General features: G+C 37.7%; 1 protein-coding gene across 1 annotated transcript in view; it reads right to left on the bottom strand.

The window, feature by feature from the left end:
* Positions 1-24,001, bottom strand: part of ap2b1 (adaptor related protein complex 2 subunit beta 1) — a 58,757-nt gene that overhangs the window by 15,975 nt on the left and 18,781 nt on the right. The window contains exons 14-20 of the mRNA XM_081364971.1: positions 22,545-22,737; positions 13,543-13,584; positions 9,678-9,824; positions 6,168-6,313; positions 3,994-4,123; positions 1,667-1,751; positions 1,413-1,499 (exon numbers count right to left, since the gene is read on the bottom strand). Coding sequence (XP_081221097.1) covers positions 1,413-1,499; positions 1,667-1,751; positions 3,994-4,123; positions 6,168-6,313; positions 9,678-9,824; positions 13,543-13,584; positions 22,545-22,737 — 830 coding nt within the window. The remainder of the gene's footprint in view (positions 1-1,412; positions 1,500-1,666; positions 1,752-3,993; positions 4,124-6,167; positions 6,314-9,677; positions 9,825-13,542; positions 13,585-22,544; positions 22,738-24,001) is intronic.

Genomic DNA, 24,001 nt, shown 5'->3' with positions numbered 1-24,001 from the left:
CCTACAGGCGCTTTATAGTCATGGATAAAATTGCATCTGTGTGCCGTGTGTGTGCTGTGTGTGTGCCGTGTGTGTGCTTGGTAAAATGAGAGCAGATGAAAGCAGGGGAAGTGAGATTGTCTGACGTCTAGTAATTAAGGAACCTCTGGGCGTCTGATCAATAATTTCAGCGAGTGAAACAGGCTCTCTACGCTGGTCGCTGTGTTCGGCTGCTGCTGTATGCTCAAATTGGCTCCAGGTTGATGAATACAAATAGCGAGCTGATAAGCCTAGAAATAAACCAGCTCTGTCAAAGTCTGTGCACACAGCCAGCCACGTTCCACAGCATTTTTACATTGCCACCAGACTAAATAATTATCTATGAACAATAACGAAATGGTGCTTTTTCCCCTTTCCATTGGCGTCAAGAGACTCTCTGCTTTTTTAAATGTGAAAGCTCACACAGTACACAGTGGATGTTGTAGTAAAGCTTTAAGCAAACAATTCAACAATATTGATGGTTTAATATAAAAGCATTGTGAAGTTGCATTCATAAATCGAGAAAGGAAGCTATTCAAATATATTCGGGACTATGGTGAGCCTTGTTCAACAAGCTTTAATACTAGGGGTGTAAAAGAACACTACAGTAAGATTAGTATGTATTACACTGTCATGTCTTATTCAAATCAGAATACAAATCTCTCTCTCTCTCTCTCTCACACACACTTGAATATGTGGTTTGCGGGCAGACTGTAGCAGACTCTCCATAGGTGTAATGGTTTTTATACAGTACAAACTGTATATTCTATCACCTAACCTTACCCATCACAGAAAACTTTCTGCATTTTTTAAATAAAAACAAAACAAAAAAAAACTTTCCATAGACAAAATGATTTTATACTGTACACACTGTATATTCGATTCCCCTTACACTAACCCTACCCCTAAACCTATCAATCACAGAGAATGTTATGCAGTTGTACATTTTTGAAAAACATCACTTAGTATGATTTATAAGCTGTTTTCCCCAAGGGGACCAAAAAACGTCCCCACAAGGACAAGGATTTTGGATATTGCTGTCATTGAGGCATTCATTCACTCAATTAGTTCAAACGGCTGATTCCCTTAAACGGCTTGAGCTGTATTTGTGCTGTGAAAAAAAAAAAATGTCTCTCAACCACAGACACATCGTAGCAAGGTTGTAACATTCTGCATCAGGAGTCAGCTTGGGTTTAGGCAGAGGCCAAAATACAAAGAGGTAAGAGCGCTCTGCTCAAACAGAGCAAAGAGACCTTTGCAGCTGCCCTGCTATTTGCAAACTTTCCTCTCTGCTAAATGCCTTTGATTCAATGACCACTGATCCATACGTTGCAAAACACCTACACACAAACTCGAGTCATGAGTAGTGCATGTTGAGGACTAGATCACCTAACCTGCGTTTAAGTGGCATTCTTTGATCTGGTACTGCAGCTCATTCTCGTTTGGAATGTCCTTCCATGTGGCCAAGAACACCTGACGCTCTGTTGAGGAAAAGATAACAGGTTATCATATGGGATTGGCCAATCAGTGTCTATAGTATGTTCAAACCTAGCTCCATCTCATCAATCCACTCTTTTATTAAGCCTAAGCTCAATCAAAACCGGTGAGCTGTTTTTAGAGTGAGCATGTGTGCGCAGCGTGCTCGTACCCATTTTGCCGTCCTCCACGAAGAACACGTTGAGAGGGATCAGCGTGCTGAAGTAGAAGACATCAATATTGTTTTTCACAGCCACCTGCAGTGAGGAAGGTTGAGTGGTCAGACTTTTAATTACACTCCACCGTATAAGGGGACTATAACGCCTCTGCAGCCTGACTGCATTTTTGATACCACACTATTTTCCAAATGGAAAAAGCTTTCAGCTGCATGGAAAATGAAAGAATAGGAGAAGGGGAACTAGAAGAAAGGCACAAGAGCACAAGAGAAGGCTAGTAGAAGTCAATGGTCAGACCCGGTTGATGAGTTCTTTCATATTTTACACAAATGTTATTAGACTCTAAACCGAGCCATGGAAATCCAATGAATAAATTATGGCACAATTGAGCCTTTCTATTTTTAGACAACCAGTGTGTCTATTGATGGCAAGAAAGTTTATTTGTATTCTTGTTTATTAATAAAAGCACAATGAGCAGACTTTTTTTGTTTTTGTTTTCTGGATTAATTTAGAGGAAAATGTGTTATTTTTTCATGTTTTGGCCAACAACTGACAAATAGCTAATATTAAAATGCTAGATTTTGTCCAAATAAATGAAAAATAAATACCTAAAAACTAAAATTAATAAATGCTAAAGGTAAAGGTAAAATTAAATGCTAAAGGTAAATTTAGGCATCACAGCCTTAAAATGTACGGTGTTAAAAAAGATTACATTTAACAGTGTTATTAAATTACTAGCATTTTTAAAGAGTAACTAAGCAAGTTTTAGATGACAAATGTAATCCTAACAGAAAAAAATAGAGGAAATTAGCATGCACGGTTAAATATCGAATATTGGCCATTGCCGATAAATGTAAAAAATATCTGTAATATCGGCCAATAACCAATATAGTATTAATAAATTGTTCATGCATACATAATATTTAATAGTCAAAAAATAGAAACATACACATGGATGAATTGTACACAATAAGATCTATAACATGCATTTCCCAGTCTGTCAGTAACACTATTTAGTTCCTGTCTCTATGAAGCCCCTCCTTCCAAAAAAGCACAATGTGCTCTGATTGGTCGGCTGGACGAGTGTGTTGTGATTGGTCAACCATGTTGAGTGTATTTTAGAAATGTCACACCCCTTACTATAACCGCAAGTTTCAACACACTACAAGGCCTAGCCCCCCTTTTTTTTTGAATAGGTGGGAATTATTTTCATTTGAGGAATATTGTTACATGTTCTTTCCCAGAGGAAAACTCAAGATCAAGGTGTTTTTGCTTACTCATTTAGAGAATTACTCCTTTTGGAGTGACTTTGTGCTATGAAACTTTACAGACCTTTTTCAAGCTTTAACAGCAACATTAAACACTAAAGAAAGTTGAAAATGTAAAAAGCATAATAGGGGTCCTCTTTAAATTTTATGGAAAAGGGTGGCTGGCATTCTCTTCAAAATGTCTCCTTTTGTGTTCCACAGAAGAAAGAAACTCGCATAGGTTTGGGTGAGTAAATGACAGAATGATATAAAAAACACCTGTTTAATTAACATGGACATGGTCAGGCCATAGCGTCCCCCGGCCACTCAAAGGGCATTCAGTGACTCTTCTGCTCATTAGAAGGTTGAACTCATTAACACAAGCCATAAACACTCTGCAGGCAGCTCTGTTCAATAACAAAGAGCCAGATGCTTGACACAAGCAACAAGGAGTAAAGTCACAGAAAGGGATCCTTAAACAGAAGATCAGATGAACCAAAGATATGAGAGGAATAGAGGGGTGGACGAGTGTCAAGGAGATGGAGGAAGGAAATATGGAGGGACATCATGGTGTAAATGTTAAGGAAGGAACACAGTAACTCAGCTAGACATCCATCTAAAGATAATCCAACACTCTGTAGTATAACTAATGAGGCAGAAACATGTCGATATAAATCATATGAAATGACGATGATTCATTATGACATTTGTATCTGATTGATTATCAGCATTAGTAGACTAGATGCCGTGGGCAAGTGCTCATTATCTAGAGTGTTTTAAAGGCATTAAATTGAATGTTTTGCAGCTGCTGTTCACCCAAATGATCTCAGTAACTAATGAAGCACGTGGGGACAACTGACTCAAATAATCAGAGACGAATGTGCCCGCTGTGCAGTTGAAAGCTTGGAGGTTTGGATACACAGGGATGTAATTTAAACATTAACGGCATATTTGTAATGGTTTATTTCCTGTGGGATGATTAAGGCAAAGAAAGGGACTTCAGAAGGGCCCATTGGCGTGTGTGGGTGTTTATGGGGGTGTAAAAGTATGTGGCAAAGGGCAGTAATGCATCGTACCTGTAGGTTGTTTAGAGGGTCCATCTTCATCACAGGTCCGATGGTGTTGAGAGGGAGGGAGATGTCGATGCTCTGGCTGGGCATCAGTGGAGTGTGAACAGGGAGAGGTGTGGTGGGGATCACTCCAAAACTAAATACAAGACAACAAAACGTGATTATAGTGTCTCATAGCTCTACTTAATGTATCAGTTACAGGCAGGGGTGTGAAGTAATGATTTACAAATACTCATATTACTGTGATAAGTAGTTTTTAAAATAAATTCGACTTTTTAAGTAGTTCAAAAATTGTGTACTTTTACTTGAGCACATTTAAAGTGATGTATCTGTAGTTTTACTCAGCTATTTTCCCACCGTTTGTTTTTAATGAAAGAAAATTCCATTAACATGATTGGATAGGAAGAGTAATCGGGCATTTGTGTCCATGCAGTGCAGTGTGTGTGTATACTCACTGCTCCTAATGTGTGTGTGCACTAACTTTGATGGGTTAAATGCATAGGACAAATTCCAAGAATGAGTAACCATACTTGGCCTTCACATCACTCACTTTTCGAACAATGTGCATTTACGTTTAAATTTGTAACATTCAGTGGACTGGAATTACAATGTAGTTCGTGTTAGCTCACTATCTTTGCCTATTTCAGTGCATTAGGGGAGATTCACTGTTTGATAATATTAGTGATTCTCATTTCTTTATCTCAAAGCCCTAAACCTGGCAGTGTTCTGGAGAGAATAATCTCTCTCTTTTAAACCCATCTCTGGTGTGCGAGACTGAACTCTTATGAATTTCATAAAGGTTCTTATAAAGGTTTTTGTATTCTTTGCACTGTTCTGAACTTTTTTTATATTTAATGTGATAAAATAGCTTGCTCAGTGTTTATTAAGGCCTTACAACTGATTTAATTTTTTTCCCATAGATTATTATTTAAATAGTGAGTGTACTGAATTTTTTTTCTTCTCTGTAATAGTCTTTCTGTGTTGTTTTAATGTATTTTAAAAAGTTGGCAGTCAAAATGAAAACTGTTAAACCAAAGATAGAGAATTACAGCATGTACCCGTTTTTCTACATTTTTAATTTGCACTGTAAAGTGTCTATTATAACTGTAGAAGCTCACTACTCACTACACAAGAGTACTTTTATATAAGCTATTCTTTTACTCTTACTCAAGTAGTTTTTGGACATGTAATTTTTACTCTACTCACACTACTTTTTTGGGGGAAAGTAATGGTACTTTTACTTAAACACTTAAACACAAAAGTTAGAGTTGCTGGCTATGTGGCCTGTAACTTAAGAATAAAAAAAAACAATTCATGGTTTAAATAAATAACCATGTAAAAATTATTATTTAATCCTAAATAGATCTTTAGATTATCTAAAGAAAATCACCATCAGAAGTTTAGTTAGGAAATGGAAAGAATTTTTAGCTTTGTTATAATGGCAAGAAATGTATATGTAAATGTATCTAAATAAATAATAAAACAGATTTTAAAAAATGGTAAAAAAGTAATGTTGTGAAATATTATTAAAATTTAAAATAACTGTTGCTATATTTTAATCTGTTTTAATTCTATTTTAATACATTTTTGTGTAATTTATTCCTGTGATGACAAAGCTGAATTTTTAATGCATCATTTCTCCAGTCTTCAGTGTCACATGATCCTTCAGAAATCACTCTAATATGATGAAAAGAAACATTTCTTATTATTATCAATGTTGAAAACGGTCGTGCTGCTTAATGTTGGGAGATAAACATGATGCACGTTTTTCAGGTTTCTTTGAAGAATAGGAACTTTAAAAGCATTTATTTGATATATAATTTTTTTGTAAGATTATCTTTACTCTGACTTTTCTGCGTCCTTATCAAATAACAATTAATTTAGATCTAAAAAAAAATCCAAACTTTTGAATGGTAGTGTATATTAAATATGTTGTTAAAATATATATTCAAAAATATGAATCTAAAAATCTAGTAACCAAAAAAAATCTATATACAAATTATATATAATAATTTAGTATATAAAATATACCATATATTAAATATAATGTTAATATATAACTAAATAAAAAAATACTGGTTTTATTTATTATAAATCAATAATTACTCATAAATATAAAACCTTAATTTTGGAGCCTGGTAACAGGAAAATATGCCACAATGATAATCACAATCACAGACCTGTTCTTGTTGAACTGGATGGCAAAGTCAGTCATGTGCTGCAGGGCTTTATTGGTGAAGTTCATGTCCATGTACATGTGTCCCTGACGCCGAGAGAAGGTTCCAGATATCTCCAGTCCTTTGGCCTTGACTGCTGGCAGCCATACCTTCAAAAACCACACCAATAAGCGTTCAGTGTACCTCCCCCATTTTACAGTCTGTCTATTGATTAAATTAACGCTATGAGGCTCTCTAAGAGGACAACTAGCCCCTCTAAACTAAAAGACACCTAATAGAGGAGTCTGACATCCACCCACACTCACTCACCCAAACACTGTTGCTTACAAGAACTGAGCTGGCATCCAAAATGAAAAAAGAAAATCAGATAAAAAGAGACAAATTAACATAGATATAAGCAGCATGAGGCACCCAGGTATTTGATAACTCCACAGGGTAGGTCATAAAGTATCCTAATAAGGAGTAATTGTGCTCTGTCCTACTCCACTGACCTACTCTGGCTCTAATGGAGCTCTTATTAATGATGATTCCCGAGACTTCATTCCCCAAGAAGCTGTTCTGCACACGTTTATTTATGTAGCACATGAAGTTAATGCTCATGGTGGAATAGACTGATCTGCACTTTTTGTCCTCGCAGGAAAAGGCCCTTCATTGTAAATGAAATGGCTGCTGGGAAAATGTGACCCAGTGGCACAAAGTGCTGAAAAAACAGCAGTTTCTCCCTGAATCTGGAGGGCAAGAGCTGGGCAATACTTGTTCTGCGGCGTAATGCTAATCCATTATGCTGCATCAAAGCGGCCACTTCGAAGAAACTGACAGGCAAGTGTGTCAGTACGTTAGCCTGGCTCCGCCCTCCTACGTCCTTCCACTCAATTTTCATTTTCCTTCAATAACCCGTCTGGGTTTGCGGTATATTCATGGGTTTTCTCCGGCCATATTCTTACCGGTCCAATCAGCGAACAGAGGGAGTGGCTGAGAACGATGACGTTGAGGTCGTGCGCTAGTTTGAGTTGTAGGGTTACGTCACGACCAAATGTTAGCGATTGGTTATGGCAGATCCAGAGTGACTCTGGGCAGATCCAATAGTTTTAAACTTCAACAGAGTACCCGCCTTCAAGGAAGTTAACGCTTGTTAATGGAGAGTGGCCAGACTCTCTGTACAAATTAAATGTACGAGAGTCTGGTAGAACCAGGCTATCAGTACGTAGCTGGAAATAAGAAATGATGGGCCTCGCTGGTGGGTGGGTTCAGCTCTTTGGCGATTTCCAGTGCCTTCAGCTGGATGACGGCTCTGGTTATGGGTTACCCTTGATTTCTTTTTTTCGGCTACGTACTGATACACTTGCCTGTCAGTTTCTTCGAAGTTCTGCTTTTAGGATCACGGTAAGCTTTTCTTTGACTGTTAGCATTTTTGGGCTCGCCATCTTCTAACATTACACTCAGACACACCATATTTCTTGGCTGCTTAATGAGAGTCGTTTGACTCCGCTGCGTTTATCAGTCCTGGGGGAAACACTGGTACACGTATTTGGTGAATAATTGACATGTAAAAGTGTAGACCTTGAATATAAAGGTGTTTTCACACTGGGTACATTTGCTGCGGTCTGAGTCCGAGTGGTCTGAGTTGGTTTGGCTTCAATTTGATTCTATCGAAGTTAGAGCTGCACGATTAAAGGAGAACTCCAGTCAATTTTAACATTGAGCTAATTTTTTTTGTACATTTGGAGTGCTGTCAATACAGAGAACAACAACAAAAATCGGTGTTGCCTACACCGAGTTATTCTATTTTTAAAATTTGCACCCTGTTGACTTCAATGGGGCAAGTTTTAAACCTGCTTTTAGCCTGTGTTTACATCCTGTTTTCGGTTGAAGTCCACAGTAGTCGATTGCCGAGTTCACGCGCATAGGTTTAGTTACCTATGATCACGCGCGTGAACTCGGCAATCGACTACTTTGGACTTCAACCGAAAACAGGATGTAAACACAGGTATTTGCGCTGGCTTAAATAACATCATTTTTATTCATATCTTTCACATCTACTGCAGTCAGATTCACTCGTGTTCACTCTGAAGGAATCACTCACATGACCTGTGCACTTGTAATGACACATCAAGGATGTTAAGAGGCTAAAAGCAGGTTTAGTACTTGCCCCATTGAAGTCAACAGGGTGCAAATTTTAAAAATAGAATAACACGGTGTAGGCAACACCGATTTTTGTCGTTGTTCTCTGTATTGACAGCACTCCAAATGTACAAAAAAATGAGCTCAATGTTAAAATTGACCGGAGTTCTCCTTTAATCGTTAAAAGATCACGATTCCTTAATGACAACGATTCACCTGTCTATTAAATCTTTGACACAGGAACATTCAAATCTGTGTTCGCGCTCCCGCTGACCCAGAGAGAGCAGATATCATGTCTAGTTTTGAAACAGCTTCACAACTAATACTAGAAACTCTAGTAATTTACATGTTATTTTATTTAGTTGTCTGTTCAGAATCATGGGAGAATTGTGATCTCAGTTTGAAAAAATCATGATTCTCAATTTTTCCAGAATTGATCAGGTTTATGTCATCTTATGTCATCACAAACGTGCACGCTACAGAAATTGGGTTAATATATTTAGTTTTTTCTTAATTTGGTGCTAGTATGCGCAGCAGAGTAAACAACACTTGGGTTTACTGTATGTGTCGCATGAAGGCGGCTTTCAGCTGCTTGCGAACAGACTCTTTTGAGGAGACAGTTGATTGCCATTCATTTGCCGCCCTGATTGCACTCGCTATGAACGATTACACTGCAGGCTTGTATCAAAGATAAATCATCAAAACTAGCATCCCTTACTTGTGTTTTATTGAACTAAATACATCGCCTTTGGCTAAAAAGCATTAGCAGGTTACTTTTCTTCCTGAACAAGCGCGCACCTGAGTCCATGTTGCTTTCACATTCACGTGAATCGTGGCACAGTTCGAGGGCAACCGAACTCAGATCAGGTAGTCTCAGGTTCGGTACCAATTCTTCACGCGAACCGTGCCCCGTTCCGAACTAAACTGCCAGTGTGAACATGCCCAAAGACGTCCCCATTTTTTCAGATGTATTTCCAAAAACAAACAAACACTGCCTTATATTCGGAACAATACGGTATTTTAGAAAGCATAATATTAATATTGTTGCCTATTATTTGGAATGAAATTTGCACTGTGAATGTGTCTGTGATGCCTAAAATGCCATCACTAGGTTCTGAAACAGAGTTAATGTTTGTTTGTCCTATTGTGTCAGTTGATTGTTACGGTAAAAAAAAGTCAAGTTCTTGTTTTCTGTAGTTCAGAATTGGTGAATCACTAAATCAAGCAACATCTCTGGTCTGACTTTAAACTGGACTACACACACTTCTCGGTATGAGGAGTTTGGTGAATTTGGAAAGGTTCTGGCTGTTTTCATTGGTTAGCTGGCTGCTTAAAGATCAGAAACAAAGGCGAGAGGTTATGGTTTAAAGATACGCGGCGAGTAGCACTCACAGTTTTAGGTGTCACATATCCTCCTGTAGCAATGGACATTCCTGTGGACAACTCAAACAGGTCATTGAGCCCACTACTGAGAGCAGCAGGTGTAGGAGACGGCGCAAAAGTGTTGGGCACTGATGACGGGATGAAGTTTTGGCCCACCTGCGAGACACACACATAAGGGTCAAAGGGTTTAATCTACTTCTGTACTTGTTCATGCAACCCTTTAAACAAAAGCATCAGGCTTTCTTGTTATGAGTTATGAGTAGGTGCAGAATTTGAGGAAAATTGTATTTTGATATTGCGGACAAACTACACAAGAGCAGAGCAAGATATGAACAAGAAATATAGGTACAAAAAATCCGCAGTGTCATTCTGTGTCAACACAACCAGAGGTACCTAGCAATTTTTTTATTTTGATTCTGGTGGAAAATACATAAATGAAGAAGAAAACCAAATTATTAAAGGAGAACTCCGGTCAATTTTAACATTGAGCTCATTTTTTTGTAAATTTGGAGTGCTGTCAATACAGAGAACAACGATAAAAATTAGTGTTGCCTACACCGTGTTATCCTCTTTTTAAAATTTGCACCCTGTTGACTTCAATGAGGCAAGTTTTAAACCTGCTTTTAGCCTCTTAACATCCTTTATGTGTCATTACAAGTGCACAGGTCATGTGAGTGATTCCTTCTGAGTGAACACGGGTGAATCTGACTGCAGTAGATGTGAAAGATATTAATAAAAATGATGTTTATTCAACCAGCGCACATACCTGTATTTTCTTCCTGTTTTCGGTCGAAGTCCAAAGTAGTCGATTGTCGAGTTCACGCACGTGATCATAGGTAACTAAACCTATGCGCGTGAACTCGACAATCGATTACTATGGACTTCGACCGAAAACAGGATGTAAATACAGGTATGTGCGCTGGCTGAATAAACATCATTTTTATTAATATCTTTCACATCTACTGCAGTCAGATTCACCCGTGTTCACTCTGAAGGAATCATTCACATTAACTGGGCACTTGTAATGACACATCAAGGATGTTAAGAGGCTAAAAGCAGGTTTAAAACTTGCCTCATTGAAGTCAACAGGGTGCAAATTTTAAAAAGAGGATAACACGGTGTAGGCAACACCGATTTTTGTCGTTGTTCTCTGTACTGAGAGCACTCCAAATGTACAAAAAAATGAGCTCAATGTTAAAATTGACCGGAGTTCTCCTTTAAAGGTCCCATGACATGCTACTTTTTGTAGGCTTTAATATAGTCTTTAGTGGTCCTTAGTACTGTATCTAAAATCTCTTTCCAAAAATTCAGCCTCGGTGCAGAATTATAGCCACTACAAGCCAGTCCCAGAATGAGCTTCCTTCAGACGGGCCGTTTCGGTGTCTGTAGCTTTAAATGATAATGAGGAGGAGAAAGGCGGCGCAAGGTGGAGGGTGGGTGTGGCCTTGACCATCTTGTGCAACCGTACCATGCATGTTTGTTTATGTTGGATATATTGCAATGGCACGAAGTCGTTCAAGCATTTCAGTTTGACCCAGAATCTGATCCGGATGGAGAAGCAACGGATGAAGAAGTTGCAACTCAGCGGCTCCAGCAGGACGTTTCCGAATGGTTAGTTTAACCCCTTAACGCCTGAATTTATATAGCTGTATATAAAAAAAAATTATGTGTGTTTTTGCCTTTAAGTAGATGGTAAATAATGTTGAGATTATCAATTTCACTTTTGCACAACAAATAAATAGAAATTCTGGTATGTTGCAAATTTGCGACAACAGGCATTTAGGGTAATTTTTTACAAAATGGTAAAATTAATAAAACACATTTTCCCATCTCAGGTATGTAGATTTTATTCATGGCACAAAGTTGTTAGAACTTATAAACTTTAATTGACAAATTAATGAATCTTGCCAACAGCAAGAAACAAAACACTCTCCCTACTCCCTAACATTGACAGTAGTTTTTATACATTCCATGTTACACTCTGTTTAACTCTTTCCTTGTTTCTCCAGTGCATACATTATATATTCTTATAGTGTTATATACTAACATGCTATTTTTTGCGAAAAAATAAAAATAAAAAAATGTTTGGGCTGAAACCATCTAAATACAGCATTATTATAGCCCAATCCAGCCGTTATGGACCAATGTCGCAAATTTGCTACAAACAGAAATCTACAAAGTACGTAAAAAATATTCGTCACATGAAGTCTATATGAATAACATAGCTATAGAAGCAATCAATAAGCTGGTACATATTTTTATCTTAGCACAACTTAACTCATTTTGGGCAATTTCTCCACATTTGCGCCCTTGATATGTGGATTTTGCAAACCGAAATATTAGCTTCGGTGAACCGGATGTAGTTCCCACTCCGACCGCTCCTACGAGAAACCAGTGCGTGCAAAATGTTCCTAAGTATGTATCGAATGTGCACAAACAGGCATTGGGGGAAAACACACGCTATCTCGCCTGCAGTCTGAATGGAAGGGGTTTGTTGCAAATTCGCGACAGTGGGCGTTAAGGGGTTAAAATATTATGTCTGGATACGGTACTTTATTCGGATGGTTTACAGTTATTATCATGTAGCTGACGCGAACCTACTGCTGCCTTTTCATGAGAGATCTGTAACGTCTGTAATTTATCTTATTACAATTACATCATGCTCTGCGATCTTGAAATGCGGATATCGCACGCGCCATATAACCAACAGGAAAACGGTTATCCAAATAACAAAGAAATGTACAACACTCGCATTACAGTGGGAACTCATATTAATGTTAAAAAACCTCAGAAAGTGGAAATTTCATGTCATGGGACTTTTAAATGCCATGGATGAACATTTACTGAGTAATTCACTATTCTGCAGAAGGGGGACAAATTTCACCTGAGCCAAATTACAGGGGGGAAATGACTTTAGAAAGATTGTGACATTATTATCTTATTTTTACACAGAGATTAGTAAGTCTATATGTAACACCAGCTGACTTAGCAATCCTTGTTGTAATATATGCCAATGGCGACAGTCCAAAAATGGGAAAAAGCACTTTTCGCAGAAGTTTTTTTAAAGTTTGTATGCCTGTAACTCAAGAAGTATTAATAATAATAATAATAATAATAATAATAACAATATTAATTCATTACATTTATATAGTGTTTTTCTCTGCACTCAAAGCGCTTTACATAGAAGGGAGGGTTGGGTGGTCTCCTCAACCACCACCAATGTGCAGCATCCACATGGATGATGCGACAGCAGCCATATTGCACCAGAACGCCCACCACACACCAGCTTATCGGTGGAGAGGAGACAGTGATGGAGCCAATCACTATACAAGTATATGGGGATGATTAGGAGGCCAGCCATGATGGACAGAGGCCAATGGGCAAATTTGTCCAGGATGCCGGGGTTACACCCCTACTTTTTCGAAAGACATCCTGGGATTTTTTTTGTGATGAGAGTCAGGACCTCGGTTTGGCGTCTCATCCGATCATCCGATCTTCAAATCAATGAAAATGATCATTTTAGCCACCCCATACAGTGAATTACTCAGTAAACATTTATCAATGGCATTGAAAATTTTGCCTATCAACACCATTTATATTTGTCTTTCTTCAGAAGAAAAAAAAATCTTTCTTTAGCTGAGAAAAGTTTTCAAAAACAACACAGAATGACCCTTCAGTACTTCAAAGACATCTTTAGAGTTGCACAATCTTATCACCACAAAGCAGAATGGGCTTTCGTGCATGCAGCAGAAAAAAACAAAGCAGGACACACAGGTAGGCATCTATTCTATAAACTATTACGAATCAATGAATAGTGCACAGCATGCTGAGAGTGGACAGGCGGATACGAGCGGAGAGAGAGGAGCTCACTTACTGCAGGACTGCCCCCAACACCTCCTCCCAGATCTCCCCCGAGCTACAACAGAGAACAGAAGACCCATTTCCAGGCCCACAAACAACATGAGAGAGACAGAGAGAGATGTAAAGGATCCATTAATAACAAAGATTTTCCTGTTTACAAAGGAAGTGATGTCACAAACAATGATTAAAGCCTGAAATTTTGCACTTTTTTTCTTGCCATGGTTAAAATCAACCTCAAAGAGTCCTCTAGCTCATGAAAGAGGCTTTCCTGTGGGAAGTAAGAGTTGAGCTGTGTTTTCATGTAGCAGGGCTTTACTGCTGCCAACCCCTCATCACAGTATTAGTTAAGACTGAAGATGAGCAGTGATATTTCATAAGCTGAAAGCAACAATTCAGCTTGTGTGCGTTAGAAGTAGAAGTGGAATTTAAGGAAAAATTGCTTTGTGAGTGAAGCTAATGCTCTGGATGATATAATCCTGAAATACTGAAGAAAAAAAATATCCATAAATCCACAAGCCTTTCTGAACATGATGACAATTTTGAACACTATGAAAATTCTGTCATCACTTACTCGCCCTCATGTTGTATCAAACCTGTATGACTTATTTTCTACTGTGGAACACACATTAGTATATTTTGAAGGATGTTGATAACCATACAGTTTTGGTGATCATTGACTAGGGCTGCATAATTTGGAAAAAAATTAAATAAATTTCTCTAATGCAATTTAAAAAGTGTTTTTAAAGAGCTTCAGGTTTGCGATGCTTGTTTTTAGGGCTGCACAATTTGGCTAATTGTGTGATTATATCAATATGACTATAAATAAATAAATAAATAAAGAATATTAAACAAAATAAGAAATATTACTAGAAGGAAAATTATATATAAAAAATAACTTTTTATATTACAATTGTAACATTACAATACTAATATTTGTGCCTTAATGTCTTTCAAACATTAAATCTCTGAGCTTTTATTTTGGTGGGAAAATGTATGGTATGGTTTTTTTAGTAACAAGAAAATGCTTAGTAAAAATATGGGGAAATGTTACACAGAAATAAAGTCATACAGGTTTGGAACAACATCATTGTGGGTAATGATGACAAAATATTTTTGGGTGCTCTCCTTTCACTTTCACACTGTGTCCTAACCAAACACATGATAATTCGACATCTCTTTCACATCGATCAGAGTTTTTGTCTAACCAATTGTGATTTGGACAAGCGGCACAACATTTTATTGGTTGCTTAGATTATATTTGTGCACCGAACACCCCCGCCCGTAATTAAAAGTCATTGAACCGAAGTATATTAATCAAATATGGATGAGGAAATGATGGAAATGAAGAAATATTGGATATTTTAAGATAAAACCGTCAAGATCCACAAAGAAAACAACAGCAAGGATTCCCCTGGCGATGCATCAAGGAAGTCATAAAAACTCTTGTGCGTTTGAATCGGTGTAGTGAGTTTCAAGTGCATTTAGAAAGTAAAAAAGTCTGATTGCGTGACGACTAAAACTCTGTAGATTCTTTCCCCAAGCCCACATTCCTCTTACTGACCTTCCGCCATACGGTCACCTTGATTTTCATGGCGAGAAAACCGGCATGATTAAACAACCTAACAGATTCATACTCAGCAGGACACAAATCTCAAGCTGAGCCATAAAGTGCAACAGGCATGATTTAGGGTTTGGTAGAAGGTTTTGCCAAATGCAACTGATTCATAATGTGATTCAAATCAGACGTTCTCTGTGCCCCAGACATCCTAAATGTCAATGTTAATCTAGCTAGAGGCCGTTGAGACTGCAAGTTTAAAAACGCATGCCTCAGGGTGCTGAGTCTGCAGTGTTCATCTCTTTGAAACATTCTCACGACCTTGAGCACTCAGATGGTTCTGTTGAATGTTCAACATTCCTCGGCTGAGGAGATGAGGAACACACTGGTATTTTGTTGGAATGACTCATTTAATGACTCAGCAGGAGCATATTCAGTGCACTGAATGCAAGGCTTTGTGCCAGTGTTAAGCGGTGAGTTTGGGCAAGGTGTTAAATTGGGTGGAAAGGAAAACAATTATTTGCAGTTTGTTTGACAATCCATTCCACTTCCTGTATACTCCAGTCTATTTTGAGCACTGGATTTTTGTTCTATTCCATGTCATCAACACATTTACACACGTTTTGTTTTTCCTCATTTTTATATACTATATGGTATATTGTGTTATTTTCATTTGTTTACACACATTGAATTTTCCGTTGTTGCAGGGTTTGAAATTAACACCAGCCAACCCGCCAAATGCAGGTACAAATGACCTGTGGTGGGTAACGCTGTCAGTCAAATCACTAGCCAATTTGGTGTGTTATGTTTACTCACTTTGCTGGGGAAGTTCGTGTAAGCCAAATCTGCGCAGATTTAGCACAAATACTCATCATGATATATTAAATTCAGCATATTGCGCAGAATCTGCACATATCTGGCTTACTTGAACATGCCCGTCATATGCAACAAATAACGGCGAGCTTGTTCATTTGCATTAAAGCAATGGCGAAGATTAAAAATCATTTGGTTAACAGAAAAGACATTGTTATTTTCCAACATCCTACATTTTTTTTATGTTCTTTGTACTGTATTGATCTGTCCACCTAAAATACATTTTATGAATATATTCTTATTGTTTGAATAAGAAATGAATATATATATATATATATATATATATATATATATATATATATATATATACATATATGTATATATATACAGTACCAGTAAAAAGTTTGGAAACATTACTATTTTTAATGTTTTTGAAAGAAGTCTCTTATGCTCATCAAGCCTGCAGTAAAAAAAAAAAAAAAAAAAAACAGTAATATTATGAAATATTATTACAATTTAAAATAATGGTTCTCTTTTCAATGTTGGAAACAGTTGTGCTGCTTAATATTTTTTTTATAACCTGAGATACTTTTTCAGGATTATTTGATGAATAAAAAGTTAAAAAGAACTGTATTTATTTAGAATAGAAATCTTTTGTAACAATATACACTACCGTTCAAAAGTTTGGGAACAATAACTATTTTTTTTTTAAAGAAATTAGTACTTTAATTCAACAAGGATGCGTTAAATTGATAAAAGGTGATGGTAACGATTTATATTGTTAGAAATGTTTTTATTTTGAATAAATGCTGTTTTTATGAATAAATGCTGTTAACGGTTTACTCAATGAATCCTGAAAAAAGTATTACAAAAAAATCTATTAAACAGCACAACTGTTTCCATCATTGATAATAACTGAGTATCAAATCATCATATTAGAATGATTTCTGAAGGATCATAAGACACCAAAGACTGGAGTACTTGCTGATGAAAATTCAGCTTTGCATCACAAAAATAAATTACATTTTAAAATATATTAAAAAAGAGAACCATTATTTTAAATTGTAATAATATTTCATAATATTACTGTTTTTTTGTTTTTTTGTTTTTTTTTACTGCAGGCTTGATGAGCATAAGAGACTTCTTTCAAAAACATAAAAAATAGTAATGTTTCCAAACTTTTGACTGGTACCGTATATATATATATATATATATATATATATATATATATATATATATATATATATATATATATATATATATATATATATATATATATAATATATAAGAAAAAAAAAAGAAATAGCCCAGATTAACTTAATTTAGAAGCCAAATTGGCCGGTGAGTGAAAAGTTAATTTCAAACCCTGCGTAGAAGTTATCAGTTTTGGTAATAAAATAAAACATCGTCTTCCTTGCAGATCATTTTTTAAGTGTCTGCATAATCTTCATTATTGACTCGTACTGGCTACTTGAAAATTCATTATTCATTTCATAACCATGTCAGACTGAGACAGATGCCATCAAGTGAAGGAGTGAATGAGCAGTGAATCTCAATGATGTGAATCTCATCACTAGTCTAGAGACGGGATTGCAACACCTTTCCTTACACCCTGCTCAACACGACTTGAGCTAGAACAGCTCCTTCACACAGCAGGCGGCCGGTGTCTCAATCCTGGTTTGTTCAGGGCATCTGTGCAAGGCTGGTAACTTCTCCAATCTGGAGAGAAGATTGGCCTGAGTAGCAGCACCTGCGCTGCCCAGATATAAACTCTTTACATGTGCCATGCTGGAGGTGCTTCCTCCTGAAGCAAGATGCCTGCTTGACAAATCCAATTATACACGAGGAGGAGGAAACAGGCCTTTTGTGGCTCCAAGACAAAAGATATGGACAAATTGTTTCTGGATGTGAGGTTTCTGGCATATACCCGCAATATTTCCCACAATATTCATTAAAGGGATTGTTCACCCAAAATGAAGATTCTGTCATCATATATTCACCCCTGTGTCATTCCAGGCAGTATAATTTTCTTCAGAGGAATGCAAAAGAAGGTATAATGCTTCATTTTTGAAGCTCAAAAAAACCCTGTCCCCATTTACTGTCACTGAATGGAAAAGAGCAGCTAAGGCTACGTCTACATTAATCCAGATGCTTTTGAAAATAGCGTTTTCGTCTAGGTCACACTCACTCACCATTATATGTTTGGTGTAAAACTGCTCTCATGTTTTGCTGTAGGACAGCAATTGCGAGTAAATTCAGTAATTTTCGCAGTAAAGCAATTGTAGTACGATATGAGTCACATGACTAAATAGCATGATCGTTTTCACAGTCCAAACTACAACGCAAAATGGCGTTATAAAGTGTATCCTCTCGGGAGTACGTTCTACAAAAGAAAGTAAAACGGATTGGAATAGGGATGTAACAATATATCGCAATACATCAATGCAACAATATGTATTGTGGATAGCGACAATACACTCATCAGCCACCTTATTAGGTAGAGCTGTTCATCTGCTCTTTAATGCAAATAGCAAATATCAAACTGAGCATCAGAATAGGGAAGAAATGTAATTCAAGTGACTTTGAAATATAGAACGGTTATTGGTGCCAGACAGGCTATTTCAGAAATCTATTGGGATTTTCACCCACCTCAATCTCTAGGGTTAACAGAGAATGGTCAGAAAAAGAGAAAATATCCAGTGAGCGGCAGTTCTGTGGGTGAAAATATCTTGTTGATGCCAGAGATCAGAGGAGAATGGCCAGACTGGTTCCAGCTGATAGAACAGTAACTGAAATAACCACTCGCTACAACTGCCAAAATATCCCATTTAAAGGAACACGTCGAGTTTTTGGGACTTTAGCTTATTTGGAAAGAACTATATTCTCAGAAGGCGAAGCACTGCTACTTCTGCGGAGTGATTTGCTCACAGCACCTGAGAAGCCTGTGGTGAGGAGCAGAGAGTTCGCTCAGAGTTGGAGTAAATCACTCCGCAGAAGTAGCAGTGCTTCGCCTTCTGAGAATATAGTTCCCAGTATGTATACGGTTAGAAGATGGCTGTGTCTCATGTGACCTTGTTATTTGTACACGCTGTGTCTATACAAATCACAACATGTTACATGTCACAACATTGTCACTTATTGGGAGCAGTATGTTAGCTGGAGCCATTTACCTCCAGTCTTTGTGCTAAGCTAGGCTAGCGATGGGTGCGTCAGACAGAGTTACGGCACGCACGGAGATGAAAAAGGTATGTATGGACTTCTCTAACTCTGGGGGATACGGTGAATAAGCTAAAGTCCCAAAAAGTCGGCGTGTTCCTTTAAACATTTTTTGGCTTTGTTCAAAGTATCGTGAGAGTATTGCATTATGACATCGTTATATTGTACCGAACTGAATCATCACATGACTATTGTTACACTCCTAGTTTGAAGTGACTTCAGAGTAAGTGAATGATGACAATATTACTTTTTGGATGAACAATTCCTTAAATGTAAATGTTGGGATAGTGTGCTGGAAATATTTATTTATTTATTTCCAAAATTGAATTTTGCCAGTAGACTATGTCCTACGCACCTATCAATTATCCACAGATGTGCAAGGTAATTGTCTATAAATAAAAAAATATATATGGCCAATGTTTACATTTCTAAGTGTGTTCACTTTGTCCTTTTAGAGAGCATGCACATCCAGATTTGCACACACCACGACCAAATATTTAAATCTCCACTTCGCTTCCCTCAGGAACTGTGTACGTGTGAGCTGAGTGAAAGATTTTATGTGGGTTGATAAATGCGAATAAGACAGCAAGACATTCAGTCCTGGGGTTCTGGTGCTGTGGTTGCAGTGGGTTTAGGAGAGCAGGGCCTGTGGCTAGAATGATATAATACTTTTGAGCTCTGCTACAGAGTCAGAACACTCCATATACACAATCTCTCCACTACACATCGAAATTAAAAACTGGTAATAAACATTATGTATTTATAACAACTGGGTAGTAACTAGGTACTAACCCATGTAAATGCATGAGATTAGAGATATAGAAACAAGTAAATTAGTGATATTGATCATTTGTACACATGGTCAGGTGTTCTTGCTTTCATTGAATCTTAAGGGTGTGTTCACACTTGGCAGGTTTGGTTCGATTGTGAACCAAACTCTGGTGCGATTGCTCTAGAGCAGTTCATTTGAATAAGTAAACGCAGCCATCCGAACCCTGGTGCGCACCAAGCAAACCAAACGAGACCCCTGAAAAGGGGAGCTCTGGTGCGATTCGACTGAAATATGAACACAGCACAGACCAAAGACATCTAAACGAAACAAAAATAGGACATGATGTCGCTGCGATCCTAAAAGGGCAGAATGCTCAAGGATGGTTCTTCTCGTCATAGGAGTTATGTTGCCCATTACAGTTCGGTACAGGCATTAGAACCACCACTTACTTGCAGCAGATATTCATTTGTGTGCTTTCGACTCCTTTACACATTTTATAAGCTCTTGAGTTCTCAGTAGGTCAAAATACCATCATATGTTGGCTACGCACAAACAAGTGCATTTAGCCCAGAACACAGCTTTGTTTTGGATGTTTAGTAAGATCTGTCGCAAAACATACATCATAAAAGCAGTTTTCTTCATTTAGCATCTTTAGGTTTGCTGTTGTTTGCAGTGTGAATGCTAAGCGAACCAGGACTAAAATGTTGATAGCCCTTTATATTACAGTCCTGGACTTTTGGTTCAAACCAAAAGAACCAAACTATAAGTGTGAACACACCCCAAGATACTTTTTTGATCTTCTCAATACATTGGGAAAAAAAGACATTCTTTTAGTTCATTATTTGTTATTATAAAAACTGAACAGAAATTTAAAACAAATTCAAAATGGATGCATTTTCTCTAGTGGTCTAGAGCAGGCACTTTTGGACCGTATGCCTACATTGCTTGCTTTTCATTATATGTACACTTAAAACTGCATAAATAGACGTGATCAGTTTCCCACATTATAATTCCTGTTTGGATTTGCAAGCAGTACTTTACCGTTTCAATAAAATATGAGCGTTTGATTGGAATCACATTCGCAATCACAATCCCCTTCCAGTTAAAAAGAGCTGACCTCGCTAGACCACCAGTGATTCTTCAATTTGCTGTTCACTGTGATCAGGCAGAAGCTTGTGAGATGTGGTGGCCATGGTAACGAGTGTGGTTATTGCTCAAATGTGAAATATACTGCTGCAATAATATCACACTGCGCCCTGAAACCCTTCAACCACAGCTGCACCAGTGAACACACTGCCCAGGGTGAACACAAACCACCAGAGACCTAGTCAACTTCAATGGAAACCCTAGTCATTCTGACAAGAGCAACAGCTGCATGGGCATCTCAGAGGACACGATTGCAAATTTGAGCTCACTCTTACAGGAATATCATTACAAAACCTATTAGAAATGGAATTACACAAAATAAAATAAATGACTAATACTTAGAACTAAAGATGCACAGTGCACCAGTCGACCAGCAGGTTTTTAGTTTTGTTTTGGCCAATCTCTATTCCGGACTTGCACACAAACTGCATTGCAATTATTTCCCAAAAAAAAATTTGTTTCGTTTATATTACAAAGTATGCTCGAAATGTAGTAAGAAAAATATAGCGATGCTTGAAAAACAGGTAGAAAAAATGTAATGTAAATGTAAATATGAACTGGGGGTGGGGGTTTATATGAATGTATCTCTGAAGGGAACTGACTGTCTTCAGAAAAGTTTTGATGGCTCTTATCTCGGTATATCTCGCTGCTGTTCCATAAGCGCCACCTACTGTCAGAGAGTGAATTTGCATCTTCATTCAGTTCGTCTGCTGTTTTTGTTTTGAGCAGGTGTGTCTTATGTAGCATAATTAATGGTTGCCTCATTTCAAATGGCTATGGATATTTTTTGTTTAAAGCCAGTTTGCCTGTTATAAAGCAAATAAACAACAAATAAATTTGCTTAAAGAAATAAAAAAAATCGGCAACCGGTATCGGTAAACTAGCTTGTAAAGAAACTAGAATCGGCCATGAAAAATCATGATCGGTGCATCACTACTTAAAACATTTCTACTGATTTGTTAAAAAAATTATCACTCCCTATTCACAATTAAGTGACCATAGTTTCTGTTAAAATACCACAGTTACTACAGTACAGGTGTTAGTACTGTAAAATCATAAAAAAAATAATATGGATCTCCATCAAACAGCATTTCTGTTTGAATACTGTGACAGAATATTTACTTTTTGTTTTTTATTTTCCCAATAAAAAATAAATAAAAAAAGAAACATCCTTAAAATAAATTACAAAACTGAACATAAAATAAATTACAAAACTGAGTGAGGTTAATGCTCAAAACACACACAAAAAAACAACCTTTGAGGTAAGAAAAATAAGCATAATTAAATATATTTTCTCCAAATAAAACAAAATTTGTCTAGGTAAATGTTTCAAGGCTGTTTTTTTTTTTGCAGTGCACAGTTTTACTGTTGTAACAGTAACTGGAGTAACCATGGTACTCTTACGGAAAATATGGTCATCATTGTAAATTGTTGTAAGGGTCGGTGGACATTAAGATCATAAAATCATAACCACCACCAACAAAACATATAATTATAATTCAAGAACACGCACCAAACTGTCAAGACCACCTCCAAGGAGATCCACAGCGCCCATCTGCATGGAAGACACCTGGGGCACGTTGACGGGGGGACCGAGGTCCAGATTAAGCAGGTCTCCCAAGAGGTCACCCTGAGATGGAATAACTTGGGGTTGATCGATGGAAGCAGCTTGGCCAGTACTGACTGGACTCTCCCCGGTGTCGATGCTGCAAAAGAATGATGATACACACTGAGATGTGTAACACTAAGTGAAACTAAGTGAACAAAAGGATGGGGCCGACAAGTCCTTTTTTCATTGTTTGATGGAGAGGACAACGCAGGTTCTGTGTGGCACTACTTACGATGAGTCCCCCATTGTATTACTGGACTGAGACTGATTCAGAGAAAAACAAATAACAGGGATGCCAGACCTTTTGGCAAAGACTTAGCATGACTTTGAGAATTTGAGTTGTGATTATTAGATTAAGGGCCATATTCACTAAACAGGAAAAGGAGGGACCGCAATCCCTCCTAGTAATCCCTAAAAGTGCAGATGGGAGTGGAAAGTTCTGCGGGTGATCTACTGACAATGCACACATTAAAGAACACAGAGGCAGCAGCTCATTTACATTATGACCAACGCAATCTACCAGGAGCAGTGCAAACCAGCACAGGGTCACAAACCAGCAAAAAGTATCTTGGCAAATGATAAGATTAGATGGCATCTTCCTCTGGCATTCCAAATAAATGAACACATCCAAATAAATGAGTGGTGAAAATTCTCTCCACTTCTACCACGCACTCTCAGTTCTTTGCGGTTACTCCTCCAACAGCAACTATCCCAGTCATGTCAAGCACTAAATAGGTCGAGACATGCTTTTTTTAGGCGGTAAATAGTCTCAGCCTCAGACATCACGCCCACAGACCATTGGCTGAGAGTCTGATGCATAAAGTGCAGAAAATGGGCAACGCTTAAGGAGTTTCGAAGTGGTCATCTGGATTTTAGCGAGACGTGTGTCGAGTTCTTTAACGGTCCGCCTGGAAACGGAGCCGTTGTGACGCCAAACTCACTCATGGAAGAAGAAATACGTTGTGTTTACAACTGTGACAATGAGCGCTTATCAGGATCAGCAAAACGCTGGATTTTCAAAAGCATGTGAAGTTCTGTTGCAGTAAACTTAAATGAATCATTTATTATATGTACAACAGTCTGTTATCAAAGGGACACAGACTTTACATTTTCATGCCCTTAAACATGACCCAGAACAAAACTAACAGTGATTGGTTGCTTGACATGTCAAGTCAGATGGCCTCTTGGGCGGCGCTTGGCCAGTGAAAGCTGTGACAAACTAGACCTTCTGCCATCATTCTGAAGGATGGCTACGCAAGACTAGGCGTTAAAAAAATGGCTGCCTGGCAGAAAACTGACTACCTCAAACGATAGAAAATCACATTGCATGATTTAAATAATCCTCCCATAAATTTTGCATC

Source organism: Scardinius erythrophthalmus (assembly GCF_964197995.2).
Source record: "Scardinius erythrophthalmus genome assembly, chromosome: 5".
Classification (NCBI taxonomy): domain Eukaryota; kingdom Metazoa; phylum Chordata; class Actinopteri; order Cypriniformes; family Leuciscidae; genus Scardinius; species Scardinius erythrophthalmus.
The sequence above is the reverse complement of the archived record's forward strand: the minus strand, read 5'-3'. Positions and strand labels throughout refer to the sequence as shown.